This window comes from Schistosoma haematobium, chromosome 4 (genome assembly GCF_000699445.3).
Source record: "Schistosoma haematobium chromosome 4, whole genome shotgun sequence".
In the NCBI taxonomy this organism is placed as follows: Eukaryota; Metazoa; Platyhelminthes; class Trematoda; order Strigeidida; family Schistosomatidae; genus Schistosoma; species Schistosoma haematobium.
Window position 1 is genome coordinate 4,354,411 of NC_067199.1, and position 18,914 is coordinate 4,373,324.

Here is an 18,914-nt window from a genome sequence, read left to right on the forward strand (position 1 = left end):
ATTAATTGTTGTTTCATGGTTTGGTTGTTGAGCTTTCATCGTTCTTCTGAACGACATCGAACACTTCACTTCTGCCTGAAGTTTGTGCTGATGATGTCGTTCAGAAGAACGATGTAAGTCCCACAACTAAACCATCCAGCTCACAGAACAAAACTCCATCAGCTACAAATCTTGTCCACCATCTTACAATATTAGATGTTGTAAAATTAGATCTTAAAAAGTCTCTGAAAGTCAAAGTATGTAGTGGATATGAAATCACTTACTATTATGTTTCGATACTTAGAGATCTTGAAGATTACTTATTATAATCCAAAGGATATTAGAAGTTAATGAATGTTATCAATAGTACAAATGAAGTAACTTTCTGAAGTTTCTAAATGTAACTCTTCATATTTCATTTTATATTCTTTTAAATGCTTATTTCAGCTCATTTTTATTGCATAAATTGATTCCCTGTTGTTGTACATCTGAAAACTAGTAACTTTAATCTAGATATATAATTAAGTTAAATGATAGCCTACTTTAATTATTAGTCAGTTAGATATGTTTAATTTGTAAACTGTAATGAATTTCATCTGACAATATCAAGATATAATAAAATTGGATTATGTAATAATTTAACTTACTTTGTAATATTACATACAGGGATAAGTTTTAATCAATACCAGTATTATGGCAACTAATTATCATTGAGATTCTATGATCATTCTATTGAATATTGAAGAATTTTCTATTGAATACAATTCCTTAAGCAAATGATTTTAGTGTAATTTCAAAGTAAACTAGAGATATTCTCCTGAATTCACATACTTAAGATAATGTATTGTAGTGTTCTTTTGTTTATAATTATTGAATTGGATCATCATATTGTCTTAACTGCATTATGATGTAATCAGTGTGAAACTTGAATATAATTGATTTAAATTTTAGGGTGATATCATTAGATTGTTTCATAGTGAAGCAGAAAAATTTCTCACTTGTGATGCATATGAAAATGAGTTACATGTATTTTTGCGTACTACATTTCGAGCAGCTACCACTACAGCCAAAAGTTCAAAAGCATTATGGGAGATTGAGGTTAGTTAGCTGACATGATTTTTATAATTTTTCCTTTTATTGAAGGTTTTAAAACATACATTTGTTAATTAGGAAATGTTATATTCCGTTCGTTAGCACAATATCAGAAAATATATTGTTTTCATGAATTCGACCAGGATTATTCATAAAGCATGTTTTAAACCATCATTTTAAAATTTTGAAGTTCTGTGACTTACAGCTTTAGCGTATAAAATAATGGGACACCTCATAATTTCATTGAATACTCATGGAGTTTACATTGTGTCATCGTTGGTCAAAAACAAAATAAATTTTCTTGTCAACTGCTAAGAGACGGTTTACAGACTTATTGAGAAGGCACTGAATACTTTTATTAAGGGTATCGTGTGCTACAGAGCCTAGTTTCTAAGTAAAGTAACCGAGTTAATGCGTAACATAAATGACACATATTAAGTTCTGTTAATAGAAGAGCGATTGTGAAAGATTCGTTGGTACTATTGTTGGTTGTGTCGTGGTTCTATTAGATGATTATGTTAGGAATAAGTTTCCTGAAAAACATTAGCACCTGGAAGGTGTATCTAACTGGGAATAATAAGACAACAAGAAATTTATTCAAGGTTCCTTATCAAATGCCGAATTTTTAGTTATATACTCAAATATTATTGTAGATTGATATATCTTTTTTGTATCCGAGTAAATAATCGCATTTCGTTTAATTTTCAATGATTTTAACGTCCTGCATCGTTTTCGAATATGTATCCTTATTTGTAGTAATGTCATAAAATGTTTTAAGTCTACTGTTATACTTAATTTACTGGGTTTACATAAAAATGTCACTGTATTTGTGAACCGTTTAAAAGTTTGTAAACGACATACAAAATATATTTCCTCTTTAGATGTGGTAAATTAAGATGAACGCGACAAAGTTTTAGAATGATTATAGGCAACGAAAGATACTGGCTCTAAAACTATGTATTTAATTGTTTCGTTCTAACTGACAGCCAGAAAAATGTAATTTCTGTAATGATGATCAACATGAATAATGGTCATGTTTAGATGATAGTGAAGAATGTAGGTGGTATATATGTGTGTGATAAAAATTGTACATTTACTATAGATATCAGTTAGCATCTATGGTTGTAACCTTACCCAATTCATGAGCATGAGCGACTCTAAATAAAATGACCTTGAAAATTTCATAGGTCTTATCAACCAGTAATTATACTGACTATCATTATTGTATTGCTAAAAGTGTACTCGTCTTACGTAGCTTATAGAGTTTTAAACGTATCTGGAAGTAGATTGTTTTCTGTGTACAGTCTTGTTCATTTGAGAGATCAATAAATGTATGAGTCTAAATATATGCTGGACGCAATCAAATTAATATCAATTAATATTTTGTAGAAAACCTCGCTTCATTTCTAATTGTGTTTGCGTTTACTAGGTAATTCATTCGGATTGTAGGCGTACTGGAGCTGGACACTGGAACAGTTTATTTCGTTTAAAACATTTAATTACTGGACTATATCTCTGTCCTAAGGTAAAGCTTATCTGATGCTGATTAAATTATAAATAATCATAATAAATTATTAAATCAAACATTTTCTCCCTTACTTTCCCTAACTGAAATAATATTGTTGTCATCAACCAAATTAATCATACCAAGTAAAATACAAGAGACTAGGAAAAACTGCTAAGTTTTGTCTACTAAATAAGTTCAAGTCTAGTCATCCACTATGTCACAAATTTAAACTCTCTCAGATAGTACCGTTGATTCCTCAACCAGTGCAGCTACACATAATAAGCTACGAGGATCACTGATGGTCGCTGGGGCCACCTGACGGGGAAACATCGTAGCTCTGTCAACGGAAAAACAACTCATAGTCAACCTCTCTCTTACGTTTTCCTGTTAATTAATGGTTCAATTTTTCCCCATCTCAGAAATCTTTTGATAGATTCTCTCGGAATATTATGAAGTAGAGCGGATGAAAATTATCGTAAAAATCTGTTGGCACTTAAAAAGTATAAATTAACAAATGACATACCACTTCAATTTCCTTATACTTATTGCAACTGGTAAGATAAATATGAAGATTTCAGCATAGCATATTAATCGGTCAAGGGTTACTAATCAATCAATTATCAAAACTGTTAATGATGTCAACTGGTTTCCTAGTGCTACTGTTAAGTTAGGGAGCCTAACGTCTCAGTATGCCACTTCAGTACCCTGGTCATTTTTTGGTGGTTTTCCACACTGATCATCTTCCACTTATCAAAGATAATAAACAGTAACTTGGAAATTAATTCATGTCTCCACTTAGCATTTTGAGATGGTGTTTGTTTAAAACACTGGTTTCTCCTAATATCCAAAAACTTAATTCTAGGTTCTGTTAGAATGTTAGTGTTTTTCTTGATATTTTGATAATAATGAAGTGTTTCATGTAACATTTAAAATTCTTTATTTAAGGTTATCAAAATAAACAATAAATCTGGAGAACAAGGTGCTTTTTGTAAACAAGACCAAGATGATGGTTGTATCGAATCTTTTCTGACTTTATCCAAAGAACCGACATATGAAACTGTTTTTGAGATGGATTCAACAAGTCACTATAAAGAAAGTGATGGATTTATACCAAATAATGCATTTGTACGTATTTGTCATACAGCCTCACGAATGTGGATTAAAGCTAGTGATATTCCTATTGATACTGACGCGGATAAACCTATTATGTATAAGGTTTGTACATTGGATAGTTGTACTGTCTTATCTTTTGATTTAGTTTTGCATTTTTAAGGTCTATTTTAGGTAGATAAAAAGTTATCTAAACAATCACTGATGCCATAAAAAAATACACTTTATTTTACTGATGACATGGTAGTGAAATTACTAATTCCGTTTGATTAAAATATAGATATAAAGATATAAATAGATATAAAACAGTTAATGACATGGAATAATTGTAATGAATAAAAATAAAATGTCACTGGTTGAAATCATGAATCAATTGAAGCTAGACCAACATGGAAAACCTGCAAGCACTGGACAGCCGTCTCGTCCTGGTATGGGACTCCTCAGCAGTGCGCATCCACGACCCCATCTCCTGCGAGACTCGAACCCGAGACCTACTGGTTTCGCGCGCGAGCAATTAACCACTAGACCACTGAGCCGGCATCCAACGGTGTCAATGTCTAACTTCAACCAATCCACGAAGTTGCGCCACCGTACACCATTGTCTTCAGTGAGTTACTATCTCACAACAGACCTGGTTGAACTCCACTGGTAACTACTTCTCACTAGAACTCCAGGAATGTCTCCTGAAGTCAGTCACTAGTGAGCAGGTGATTATTATTATCAGAATGGGTTTTGTGGAGATTTTTTGGAAATTTCGCTGGTTGAAATCATGAGGAGTCCCAAACCAGGACGAAACGGCCGCCCAGTGCTTCCACGTTTTCCATGGTGCTTTAGCTTCAATTGACTCATGATTTCAACCAGTGAAATTTCTAAAAAAAATCTCCACAAAACGCATTCTGATAAAAATAAAATGGTTAATCCAATATTTAACTTGTTTTGAAAAACCCATGTCTAATAATTTTGTTTCAGGTAATTCTTCATCACCTTTATTTCCCTTCATCTAAAATTATTTATGAAATAGCTTTACATTCAGTTAGTTGAGTTAGTTTCTACATGGTTTACCAATAGATTAAGTACGGTCTTTAGAATTGCATTAAATATCATTAGTGGATACTAACTAGTTCGTTTACAAATATCTATTTTCGGTTTTTTGCAGTATTTTACACACTGCAGGCCTTATGTAGTTTTAGAAATGATCAGCGTATACATTTAGAGCAGATGTTTGAAACAAACGACTGTTATTATGCCAGGATATTAAAGTTTGAAATGCAAATTATAGTAAGGACACATTTTTATTGATGATAAATGAAACAGATTTATTGTGGCTAATCATATGCCCATGGCTCTCTACAATAAATTAATAAATAATATGCGAGATTTAATCATCGCAAATTTGGTGGATTCAAAATGAATGGAGATGGTGGAGAATGATTTATAGTTCAGTAGGATGATTTTTATCCAACTGGATCACGAGACAAGCGCTAAGTTGGAATCCTTAAGGCTAAAAGAATAGGAGCAGACTAAGGAATATATTGCTCCAGGAATCGGATGTATATATCACAAGAATGAATGACACTTGAGAACATCTAGAAAAAAGAGCCTAGTTGGTTGGAGGATATTGGTCGCAGACCTATGCTCAACGAGATGTGACAGATCTCAGTGAGTAAGTAGCGACGGTTTTGATGGATGTGTGTCCTCTGAGCTGGTTGGTTTAGTCTTAAAGCTTTCATTATCCTTTTAAGTAACGTTATCAGCACAAACATAAGATAGAAGTGTTGATGTTATCTAGAAAGATTATTTGTTCAAAGTATAGTATAAGCTATGAATCATCGCGTTCTATCCCAGAGGAATCTATTATAGTTTAAGATAACAATTACTTGGCTTTATTTAGCATAAACTTGAGCGAGAATCTATAATTAATAATACTAATTACCATTGACATTCTGTGACAATATTAACGGATGAATATTTTTTGAATCTGAATTAAATACTTTAGCTTAATCTTACTTCATTTAAAGATAACAAAGAAGTATTCGCTATTCTTCCTGTACCAGCGAATGTTATGAGAGATTTGGATTTTGCCAGCGACTCCTTCAAAGCACTTAGAGCTATTCTCTGTATGATGAATGACCATGGAAAGTTGACAGAAACTCAAATGAGGTAAAACTCAGTTTTTTATTGCTAATTACCATATAAGTCTATTTCTTATTTGGTTTATTGCAAATTTCTTTTAAATTTTTCTACTTAAAACAGAATTCTGAATCCAAAAAATTCTTTCGTTAACCAGTATCTTCATTTTATTCCAAAAAATAATCAACCGTGCCAATCAGTCTGTATGTTATGGATTTCACAAATATGGTATTTGAATATATAAACAGGGAAGCTGGTCATTTTCCTTTAATCAGTCTATATTAGACAAAGTCCAACACCATCTTGAGTTGTATCACTCAGTTCTCGTGTACATGCTCTTGGACTCAGCTTGAAATCACACTTTGTACAAAGAATCATAATGCTATCCGACCGCCCAAGCTAAATTAGGCAAGGCGGAGTTCGTACTCATGACTCTGTGTTTAAAAGTTAAGCACTCTTACCATCAAGTCACCACAAATACAGTTACATAATTCTGTTTTTGGGCTTAGATATAAGTGAATAGTTAGCATCGTTTCGAGTTTATAAATGAGCATTATATGTGTAATAAAAGTAAATATCTCTTCGTGCACGTCAAAATTCTAATGATCAACACTTCATTTCTTATCACTTATAAATGATCCTTAACTTTGTAGTTTAAAGCATAAAATAGTTTAAAAACAGATTTTTAAACCCTGGATTTTACAAAGCTTATTTGTTTATTTTATTGTGCCGAATATCTATGTATTTTTGAAAATAGGATTGTTGTGTTTTCTTGCACATAGAAATACACATAGTGTTTAAAATTATTGCATAACTAGCTCCATGGCTTCAATAAAAAAACTTTGACTATGTTGCAGCGGCCTCGTAGCTGAAGTACTCTCCTTTCATCTAGAAGTATGTGAGATTGAACTCTACGACACCTTTTTTGGTATTTTCATTAGTCAGTCAGTCATATACATAGTAGTACTCGGCATATGTGTACATCGATTCAAGTTAACACACTACGTAAACACAGTGAGATGCCAGAGAAGTACAAACATCATTGATATAAATGGCAGTAGAAAAGATTAATCATAAAAGATATAGTCTACAAGGAATATATGTATAAACTATAAGACGATTTAAAAAATTGGAATCTAAGGCAAGCCAAAGAATGAATGTAATTACCATATTGCACACGATTCTGAGCAATATCACCCATAGTCTCTATCTATTGGCTACGAAAATCGCTCTTACCCTAACCTGATCTAAACCTACCAACGCAATTCTGCTTGACTGTCAATAACTTCATTTTGACCGTCACATTCAACCAGTGTAGCATAGAGATGGGCACGTAAACCCATACTTAATACATGGATTATTTTTTTTAAATGCTCTTTACAACGAAGCGAAATACACATTTATTTTTTGGACATCATTCCCATTAGTAGTAACTAATTTCTTTATATGTTTTCAATTACAGATCACTTATATTTATTTTATCAGAGTTAGTAATGTTTCTTAACGGGAATACACGTTTAACATTTGAGTCGACCAATCCAACTATACAAAATGAAATAGGCTTACGGGATAGACAGAAGTTATTACGTGAACACAATATTATTGCACAAGTAAAAAGTCATATTACATATTTCATGAATAGTTCTTGATTATTTTAAAATATTTATGTTTACATATTCTCTTTTATATTAAGTTTTCGTCTCAGACTAACTTAGGCTTCTGAACTACTGAAAACCATATAGGACTGAACTGCTGTTTCATATCAGTTTGAAGATATCCAACAGTGCATAACTACAACTAAGTCAAAGATTAATCAACTAAATAACTTTTAATTGTTAACAATGGTATAGACACACACTAAATAGAAATAAATTATTACTTTATTAATGCTGTTAACATACTTCTTTTGCTACCACTCGCATAATTCAGTGATAGCATTCCAGATTGTAAGGCTCTGTAACACAGTTTAAATCTCACAGGGAACATCAATTCCCTCAAAATTAGAGGTAAGCGTTACTGACAAGTGATAGGTGTGATCTCCATCAACTATCAAGCATAATTCTATTGTTCCTATTCACTTAGTTATGACTAGAATTTCTCTAAGTTGATTCAGAGGATATTACAACTGGATTTCAACCTTTATATTTATGTGAATTATTCGATAATCTTTTTTATTAGAAAACTAAATATTAGTTATTGATTATGCAATATGGTGTAAATTGTAATAATCATATTATCGGTTATTGAATAGAAATCAATATCATTATTGACTAGCCTTCAGTGCCGATTAAATTCAATCGATGTATGATGATCGGAATTGAACGATTGGATTGTAAACTGTGAATTTTTTAATCGATTGAGTATACTGATGAAATTGTGAACGAGTGATTGATGATATAACACAATTAACGAAACTATTTCTTGATGAATACAAAATATTCAATATACAAACGAAAGTAATTATGGATATAATTGAAAAAAATATTTATAGGCCACTTACTAGGCAATGAATTCGAGTTATTACTGTCAGGGTTCAAGTTTTTTTTTGTGTGAGCCACTACTATTAATTCATCATTCTCGATAGTCTATCTCCAGTGAAATATCATAATGTTGAATGAAGTTTTTGAAACATCGATGCTTTTGAATCAAACAAAGTCAACTACACGTTGTTTATCCAATTTAATTATTTTTAAAATAAGATCACTTAAAACTACCATTTATCATCATCATCATCATCATCATTTATTTGTGACTTATTTTAACTGTTCTTAGAAGAGTACTCTTAGATGAAATATATTGTTGCTAATATAGTGGGTATATAGATTAGTGTGTCATATTAGATGAACCTAAGGCATTCGAATCTTAAAACGCTCACTAGTTGTTTTAAAAAAAATCACGAACAGTTCATTTTCTAGTGTTCTGAGATAGACTAAAGTTAGATCTATAAAATTTTCATAAAAAATGGATGTTTTCAGAGGATTTAAATAAACAGTTAACATTAATTTTGCTACATTTTTTAAGTAGTAGCTGGTATTCTTCATATTTAACTGATTATCTACGAAAGTTTGTGTGATTTTAAACTAATTTCTTTAGAAAATTATTTAGTTATAGTTTTATTAGATAACCATTTAAACTCGTGGCATCAGTGCTTGAAGTCACTAACTTCTAGCCTAAGCCATATTGGTAGATGCAGACTACTTGGTTGGGGTCTGTGTGACTATGGTTGGAGACTCTGGATGACATGGCTCAGAATCGGTCATAATGATGTTGGTGTATACATTCTCTGTCTTCTCTTAAACTATGAGGTTAAAATAGCTTTATATCTTTCTTCCTACGAACTAATTTTTTTTCTGTACTATATCCTTAATATGAAATCTTTTTTTATACATTATAACCATTTAATTAACTGCTTATATGAATCCGGTGTACATCTTGTTTTGTTAATAAGGTGTGGCAACTTGGACCGATGCATATATGTGCCTGGTCCTACTTTGTAGCTGAGTGATTGACTTTAATAAATAACTGTCAAAATCAAACAATAACATTTACCATCAGACAACACTGAACAGTTTTTAAATGTTATTTAAAATGTGGAATGTAATGATAATAATCAACAGAATCACAAGAGAAGAATACTGAGTAGTTGTTGTGTTCCTTTCTACAGATATTGTGTTCTACTTGTCAGATAATGTAGTCCTGGGGCTTTCATTGTCTTTTTAGACAATATCAATAACACATAATCCATACTATTTCCACAGATGACTCATCTATTGATTATGGAATCAGCTTGACAATTATTCATGATTTTTATTTTAACATTTAGTTATTTGAACCCATGATCTATCAGTCTCGCGCGCGAGCGCTTAACCATAAGACCACTGAACCGGTATCTAACGGTGTTAATGTCTAACTTCAAACAATCCACTAAATTGCGCCACCGTACACCGTTGTCTTCAGTGAGCTGATGTCTCACAACAGACCTGGTTGAACTCCACTAGTCACGGCTTCTCACTAGAATTCCAGCAAATGACTCTTGAAGTCAGTCATTAGTGAGCAGATGATTATTATTAGAAGGGGTTTTGTGAAGATTTTAGTAATTTCAATAGTTGAGATATTTCGAGTCATTTGAAGCTAGACCACCATGGAAAACCTGGAAGCATTGGATGGCTGTTTCGTCGTAGTATGGGATCCCTCAGTATACGTATCCACGATCCCGCTGCCCGCGGGAATTGAACCCAGGAACTACCAGTCTCACGCACGAGTGCTTAATTTTAGTTATTTATTATTATTTTTATACTTGTTTAGTCTTGATATTTGATTTTACAACCGTTTATTACATTTCATTGTTTACTTCTCTTTATTATTAATCTTAGATCATTAATATATTAAACAGTAAAATTATTAGTAATTTACCAAAACAATCTACATCAATTGTAAATAATCATTTAATTAATTCAAATATTTTAATATGGAAACCAGATATTTCTTTAATATCTATTCTACATGAAACAGAAATAAATACAATTGATTCACAACAACAAGATATTTATTTAGATGAAAAAAATGAAATATTAGCCTGGCAAACTGTTGGAAATCTTTGTTATCGAATACTTACATTATCACAACATGGTTATAGAAAAAATCAGGTAACATTAAAAATGATATAACTCTATTTATATTTTATAGATCATCAGTGAAATAATAATAATAATGTTCCCATTGATGTTTAGGACTGCGATTGATCAGTATTTTATTGGCAAATGTTTATAGGCCACTTACAAGATAATGAATTCGATTTATTACTGTCATCCTATTGCACAAGCAAGTGACTATCAGGATTTAGTAGTTAAGTGGATAATGCAATGTCGTTTGAAGCGAACGGTACTGAGTTTGAGCCTCGAAGTGAACACCTACTCTGAAATGCAGGTACATCCAGCTGATGTGTCCCTAAATAGGACGAAACACACGTCAAACTGCATTCCACTACTAGCCACTATCCATCTTTGCAAATAATAATAATAATAATAATAATAATAATAGTTTTAAAAAATATTTAATATTGTGTAAATTATTCATTCTTAAAGCTTTTCTGTTATACTTTCAATGTTTAAATTTGTTGAATTATGGTTTTAGAAAATTCATGATTTTAGTTCCCGTTTTATTAACTTAAAATGTACATATGCAATATAAATTCATTTTCATTCATTCATTCATTCATTCAATTCTCATCAGATTCTGAAAAAGTGTGATCAATTAACGTTGTAAATGATAAAACTGAACTTCGTATGGATTCATAGGAATAAAATTGATCAGAAGTTAGTATGAACATGTCTCGGCATGATTTAATGAAAATCAGTAACATCCAAATAGATCTAAAAAGATAGGATGAAGTGTATTGCTTTAAGTTCATATGAAAAATGAAATTTGTGAATATCAGCAAAGAGGGTAACAGAGGATTTTAAAGCTTGAATCAAGCAATGATATAATTAACGAAGTATATGTAGATTTCGAGTAATAAAAGAATAAAATGAGATAACTGGTTGAATGAGTATGGTTTAAATTGAAGTTTCTAATCAGAAAATTGAGGAGTAATGAATTTAATTCACTCGTTTTAATGTAATGTTGATAGTTTTATAACTAAAGATACATTCAGATAGATAAAATGTTATTCGTATATTTTGGGTTAGGACTGGTGAAACTTCAAACATGAAACGAATATGGCAATAAAATGTGTGTAGAACATATTTCTTGGAAAAAACGTTAGTTTTGACACTCTACTTATAAGTAGGCAATATAAGAGGATGAAATTTTTAAACTTGCTTCTAATCTTGGGTGTCATAAATTTTCATATTTGAAACTTAAGGTGAACATCATTCATCATGTTTTAATACATTGATAAATGCCATATTACTATAAAAACTCTCCTACAAAGTTTTGATTATGGTTAAATCTTGTTAATTCCTTATATTGACTCACTTAACAGATAATGTTATTCGAATAGTAACAATTCGCATCTTTCTTTGCACCATTATAATCACTGTCATGTCTGTATAAACATGTACTCTTGGTCACATGATGCCCCACGCACATCTCTATCTAGCTAGTGTTAACCGCTTAAATACCTCTCGATGAGTCATTCTCTTCCCCATGTATATATGTACTTGAATCCTATTATTAGCCATTGCCTTGCCTAGCTGCGCCTTATTCGATTTGACTATGAGTTCGCCTCTGTATTTGTTGACATACACACATTCGCCTCTCTGCTTCAAATTCGCTTGCAGCTTTGTTATATGTACTATCCGCTAATAAAATGTAGTCGCCGCTTCTCGTTGCCTTCTGATTTCCAAAACCTTTGAGAGTTATATAATAACGGTTATCAAGGTGATTGATTAGTGAAGCTTAGCCACTACAGTACAAATCCCATTCTCTGTAATACCAGTATTTTGGAAATCATTGATTTAACGACTATTTCATTAGTGAAATAGTAAAATAGTCCAGTTAGTCTTGATTTCACTGAAATAACTAGTCGATCTAAGTTAGACAATTATTAAGAATCCAAATGTACTGAATGTCCGTTTCGTCCTAGTGTGGAACTACTCAGCAGGGCGCATCCACGACTTTGCGACTGGAAATTCAACTCAGGACCTTCAGCCTCGTATGCGGACGCCTAAACTTTAGACCGTTGAGCAGAGGTCCTATGGTGTACAGGTCTAACTTTAATCATTTCACGGTTACTGTATAACCATCTTCTACTGTCTTTCGTGGTGAATTTCCTCAAAACCGATACGGTTTATCTTCATTGGTCACAGCTTTTCACCAGAACTATATAAATTTCGTATCAAAGTTATTCACTGTTGAGCACATGGTTGCTGTCGGTGTGACCGTGAAGTTATGACGAGGTAATATAATATAAATGTAGGTGCCCATTTATTTTCAGTTAAAGAAAAACTGTATTTTCCAGTTGTTGAAATAAAAACGATCCACATTTTATTACATTGCAAACATGGTAGATAATATTTGTAGTCTAGGTGAATGCTGATAGTTTAAATGTAAATTGGTATGTCTATTGATAGTGAATTAACTTAAGTAATAGACTTAGAGAAGTCATTCGGAAATCTTAAGGTCTAATCAGTTCAGAATTTTATCATTTGGACTAACTGTGGAGCTGTTATATCCGAGAAGATGAACATCTCACTAACCTACTAGCTCAATAATATGGGTTTGCAGTTCCGTTATACGGGATATTATCACTCGTATCGACTCGTATAGTCAACTATGGACACAAATTTGAACACAGGATGACTAAATTCTCGGTCCAGGACATTGTATAATTTATGAGGAACTCCTAGAAGTATGGAAATCAAGTCGGTGGATTGTTTGACATTGATTCAATCAATCGCTTTTAGGGAGATCAGTTCAACACTACAATTAATGCAAATATAAGCCCGTCTGAATAAAGCGAAACCCATAAGCATAATCAATCAATAAAGCGGTCAAAGGAACAAGTTGATTGAGAGCCTGTTGTCCGATTCAGAGATTTTCATTTTTATTTGAATTTAGCACTGATAATATTATTCTAAATGACAATGAAAGCTTCAGCTTAAAAAATACATCTGCAATAGATGAGTTCTAGACAATCTGACTGTTGTAACATGTGATAAAAATGTGGTTAATCCATGGTCACTTCAAAAAAATGTATTCCTTAATTTTGTAAACTTTGTTTAATACTACATTTACAAAAATATCAAATATGAAATGGATCCTTTTTACATTGTTTTAGGAGTATCTAGCACAGTATCTGAATTTGATGCAAACTCACATTGGCTTAGGTATAAGAGCATCAGAGACGATTACAGCTCTGTTGCATAACAATCGACAGTTACTTGAAAAACGTGTTGGTGAACTAGAAGTTTCTGCATTTGTTTCGTTAGTACGTGACAATATTGAAGCCCGGTGAGCATATTTCATTTTTATGATAATCCGTTTAGATAATCCATCCATCACTGACAAAAATGTATAAGTTTCTACTCATCATAAAGACGGAGGGGGTGTATTACACCATCAGCTGGAGAAAACGGTGAATAATTTAGTCCGTTTTGTTTATTACAGTAATTTGATTATGCTAAGGCCATCATCAGAACAATACTTCGAATAGATGTTAAATATCGATGCATATAATATACAGAAAACATTTTAAAATATCTCACAGTTATGCATGATTTAAGAGCATCACTATTTACAATGACTAGTCAAGAAAAATATTAGAAAGAACGCGAAGCACATTAGTTATATAGTATACTAACATAAGAAAAAATATTCTGGGAAATAGAGTGAGTGTAAATGCGTTTGTTTTGGAATCATTTGATTAGTTCTCTTCGAAAACTTATACATTTCTTATATCAGAAGGGGATTTGTGGAGATTGTAGTAATTTCAATAGGATGAAACGGCCATCCAGTGCTTCTAGGTTTCCCATGGTGGTCTAGCTTCAGCTGACTCATGATCTCAACTATTGATATTTCTTATATATTTAGTACCCTTTAAACAGCAGTTTCATTCGATCGAGTGAATTTGATTTGATTTATTTTGTTTCAAAATGAATTAGTTAAAGATATAGCATGGAACTGAAACCAGAAATAATCCCTGAATGACAATGTGAATTTGTTTCAGTGCAATGTTTTAACATAAGGTTATTATTGATATTCAATGGTTAAATCATCTATAAATATTTAACACATTATTTGGAAAAATAACCAATCATCCTTTATATTCATTCTTTATACTAGGAACCTATTTACTTTATTCTTTATGTTTTCAGATTTTTGAATTATTTATCAGCGTTATGTAGTTCTTGTGGTGTAGCAATTCCTGTTACACAAGAACTTATTTGTCATCAACTATTATCTGAGAATAATGAAGATTTATTAGTAGAAACATGGTGAGTAACTAATGTAGAGTACTATTTAAAAATGAATAATTTTTGTTAGCTTTAAGTCTGGTTATTTGACTGAATTTATTGGTTAAATTCATTTATCGTAATATTGATGAATGAAAACGAAGAAAGTATAAACTGGTAATTCACGTACCTTGTTTTTATTTACGTGTATGGCTGATGATCAGGTAGGAATTATTCGTGTGATTTTCTGGCAAGATCAGTTTTCAAACGTGTTATATTAGAAGATGAATAAAGTCTACAAATGTCTTTTTTTTGTTGTTGTTCATCACGTCTTAGTAGTAATTGGAAGAATTTTATTAGAAATTCTATTCAAATCGATTACTAAAGCGCATAATTTCCTCTTATTGACTGTATTATCCAGGGATGGAAATTACCAATACAGAGGTCTTCTTATTTTAATTTATGTTATCCTGACTAATTTGTGCGTTAAATATCGTTGAACATCAGATGAAATCCTCCTCTGAATTACGACGAAATAATCTGCAAATCATATTTACACATTATCTATTAAGTATCAATTTTAATGGTTAGATTCATGAATCGATGTAAGCTAGACCACCATTAAAACCTGGAAGAACTAGACAGCCGTTTCATCCTGATATGGAATTTCTCAGCAGTAGAGACAGGCATCTACCTCAGAAAAGGGATGAATGGTTGCATAAGATCATGGATCGATTGAAGTTAAACAATAACACCGTTGGATGTCGACTCAGTGATCTAGAGATCAAACTTTCGCGCACGAGACCAAGGGTCCTAGGTTCGAGTCCTGCATCCGGGATCGTGGATGCGGACTGCTTAGGAGTCCTACATCAAATTGGAACAGCCATCCAGTTCTTCCACGTTTTTATTGGTGATTTAACTTATATTGACTCATGAATTTAAATATTAAAATTACTACAATCTCCACAAAACTCTATTCTAATATAAAGTATCAACGATGAGCTGAATCAATCAAATCACAAATATTCGTGTCGAGATATATTAATGGTCACGAACTGAAATTACCTGAAGTATCATTGAAAATCTGGGCACTGTATTGTTTTTCCATCCTAGTTTGGAATATTTCTGCAGTGTATGCTTATAACTTTACTAGAGGTCAGCTACTGATATACTTTATCTGTTGATGTCAGTTTCTGATGAGTTAACTCAACTTTCATAAATTATATATATTAAGTTTGTCTTACATTGTTCCATTCGCTCCCTTTCCACTTTTTTGTATATTGTTTTGTACTACTTATTTACATTCAGTAAGCCGTTGTAATCCCAACAATTTTTACACCTATGTGGTAAAGCAAGCTGTAGTGTAATATTCTGGAATGTTCACATATATTTATTACGTTTATTGTACCTATCATTGTACTTATCATTTTAATTACTTTAACTTAATCACTGCGGCGGTTATCATCAGTTTCGTGCATTTTCTTAAACGCAGCAGTTTCCATATTGTCTTGCTCTTGGTTCGGGTTTCGGTTGTTCATAAACTGTTATCAAATATAGACACAGTTATCAGCTGTCTTTTGTACTATCGAAGCCTTTTTATTTTCATACTTGAAGGACTCGTTTAAACGTCACAGGCACTTCACAAGTTGAGGTTTGTAACTAGATTTTGTGTAGTATTCAATAAAGAACCGCTATTGTAGACAAGTATTTGTTTTGGAACTTCGGTTTCGCGCTTATCTCAATCAGGTGAACTAGACGCTTCGATAGATCTAACAATATATAAAATTGTAAAAGGTTTAAATTGCTTATTAGTTGAAAGTTAGGATTGAAATAATCACTAATACTAAAATACTCTAAATGTATATTCATAAAAGCTATTACCTATTATTTATTTATTTTTACCTTAGCAACAAAACATTTATTGATTCAGAAAACAACAACTATACAACAGATATTATTACTTTAATCTGGAAACAAACCTATTTCATGGATGAATATTTTTGGAAAAATATTCATTCTAATTTAATTTTAAATCAATCAGAATGGAATCAAACACAAAAGGGTTTAGAATTTAATTTGAATATATTAAATGATATTGTAATGAATCAATCAAAACAAGAAATGAATGAAATCTCATCAAAACCAATTACATTATGTTATTTAATTTTAGATTATTATCAAGCACAAATTGATTTATTTGCTTTATTATGCCAACAACGACAATATATTGCTATTAATTATTTATCAACAAAATTATCAGTTCATTTATTATTGAAGTGAGATTGTTTTTTGTTGTTGTTGTTTTGTTTTTGATTTAAGAAAAAATTCTTAACTCTTATGTAACTAATATTTGAATGAAGTATATTCTTTTTCGATAGATTCTCTTCATATTCTACAATTCATATATATATCACTGGTTGAAATCATGAGTTAATTGAAGCTAGACTACCGTGGATGTGCACCGCTGAGGAGTCCTATACTAGGACGAAACGGCCTTCCAGTGCTTCCAGATTTTCCATGATGGTCTAGCTTCAATTGACTCATGATTTCGACTATTGAAATTTTAAAAATCTCCACGAAACCCTTTCTGATAATTCATATATATCCAAATTAATAAGACGAAAAATGATTTGGTTAAGGGTAAAGTACATTGTTTAAAGTTAATGTATGTGAACAGTAGGATTTTCAAACAAAATAGAATAATTGAACGATCGTTTCGTTCTATTGTGGGACTCCTTAGCAGTGCGCATCCACGATCCTACTCGCTGGATTCGGACCCAGGTCCTTCAGTCTCGCGCGTGGACACTTAACCTACTGGACCACTGAGCCGGCCGACATCCAATAATGTTAGTGTCTAACATCAGCCAATCCACGAAATTGCGTAACCATTTTCCATTGTACTGAGGTAGATACCTGTCTCTACCAGACACGGATTAGATCCATTGGTCACAGCTTCTCACTAGAATGGCCATCCAGTGCTTCCAGTTTTTCAACGGTGGTCTAACATCAACCGGTTCAGAATCTCAATCAAAAACTTAACAATCTCTACAACCTCTATACTGGTAAATAGAATAAAATTGTTCATGTCGATATGACTTAAATAGAATGTTAATATGAATATGCTTATATGTTAAGTGAAAATTTTAAGATCCATGATCAGAATAAACATGGAACAGAGAGTGAGAGAGATAAATAATAATTCAATTACAGTTGGATCAAATGTTTAGTGGAAGACTATATTGTGTGATAAATTATTAAAACGTAACAAGGATGGATGAATGCACAATGAATGGATCATGTATTGAGGAGATTATTAATAATGTTTAACCAATAGTAATAGCAATAATAATACAAAGATTTTTGAATAAAGATAATAAGGACAATTACATTTGACTACGAAGGTTTTAGGTACATTCATTCAATAGCTAAGATTATTATTCATTAATCGGCCTTGAGGTTGTCCAGGGCAGGAGGAGTGGTTGGAGATATTTCTTTTGTACGCATAGCTCCGGTTTCTTCATCCGATTAGCTACTGTTTCAGCCGTTTGAAGGACTTTAAGTCTGAGAAGTTTTCGCAAAAATTTACTGACCCTATAAATAAGTGAAAAAGATTGGTTTAAACTGGTACTATGACTAGTTTGTACTAAATGGGCCAATATCGAGCTGTTCACTTTATCAAACCTTTGTTTAGCCACGCTGGGAGGTGTTCATGAGCACAAAAGTTTAAATTCCTAGAACTTCGACCAATATAACTTGTTCCACAGGAGCAGTCGAAATGTAACTGTTGGTAACTATTGGTACGCAATTTATTGTTAGTTACAAAAAGTCTACGCGTATAACTTCATTTTCGGCTTAGTTGTAGTTTAAGAAGAAAAATCTATTTTAAAAAAATACTTCTTGACTCATTTTTGAGATCACTAAGAGCATAGGACCACTGGACATCTGCTTTGCCACACTTTGAAGAACCTGGAGAGTTAAATTTAAAGTGTTCAATTTTTCATTGAGTTACTATCCAACCACTGTTACAAGATCCAGTTCAACGTAGATAGTTTGGAATAGTGGGTTTACGGAGGTTTTTGAATTTCACAGTTTATATTACCGGCTAATTTTAGTTAAATATCCGTTGAAAACCAGAGTGTTGGGATACTGTTTGGTCCTAATATGAGATTCTTCAACAGTATGGACTCATAAATCTACTAGAG

General features: G+C 32.1%; 1 protein-coding gene across 1 annotated transcript in view; it reads left to right on the forward strand.

Moving 5' to 3' along the window:
- The window catches only part of ITPR2 (Inositol 1,4,5-trisphosphate receptor type 2), a gene marked incomplete at both ends in the record, with an annotated part of 142,753 nt that overhangs the window by 9,775 nt on the left and 114,064 nt on the right, over window positions 1–18,914 (forward strand). The window contains 9 exons of the mRNA XM_051219287.1: window positions 931–1,077; window positions 2,501–2,596; window positions 3,524–3,793; window positions 5,685–5,848; window positions 7,281–7,428; window positions 10,192–10,464; window positions 13,599–13,771; window positions 14,635–14,754; window positions 16,620–16,988. Of these exons, the coding sequence (XP_051066000.1) occupies window positions 931–1,077; window positions 2,501–2,596; window positions 3,524–3,793; window positions 5,685–5,848; window positions 7,281–7,428; window positions 10,192–10,464; window positions 13,599–13,771; window positions 14,635–14,754; window positions 16,620–16,988 (1,760 nt within the window). The remainder of the gene's footprint in view (window positions 1–930; window positions 1,078–2,500; window positions 2,597–3,523; window positions 3,794–5,684; window positions 5,849–7,280; window positions 7,429–10,191; window positions 10,465–13,598; window positions 13,772–14,634; window positions 14,755–16,619; window positions 16,989–18,914) is intronic.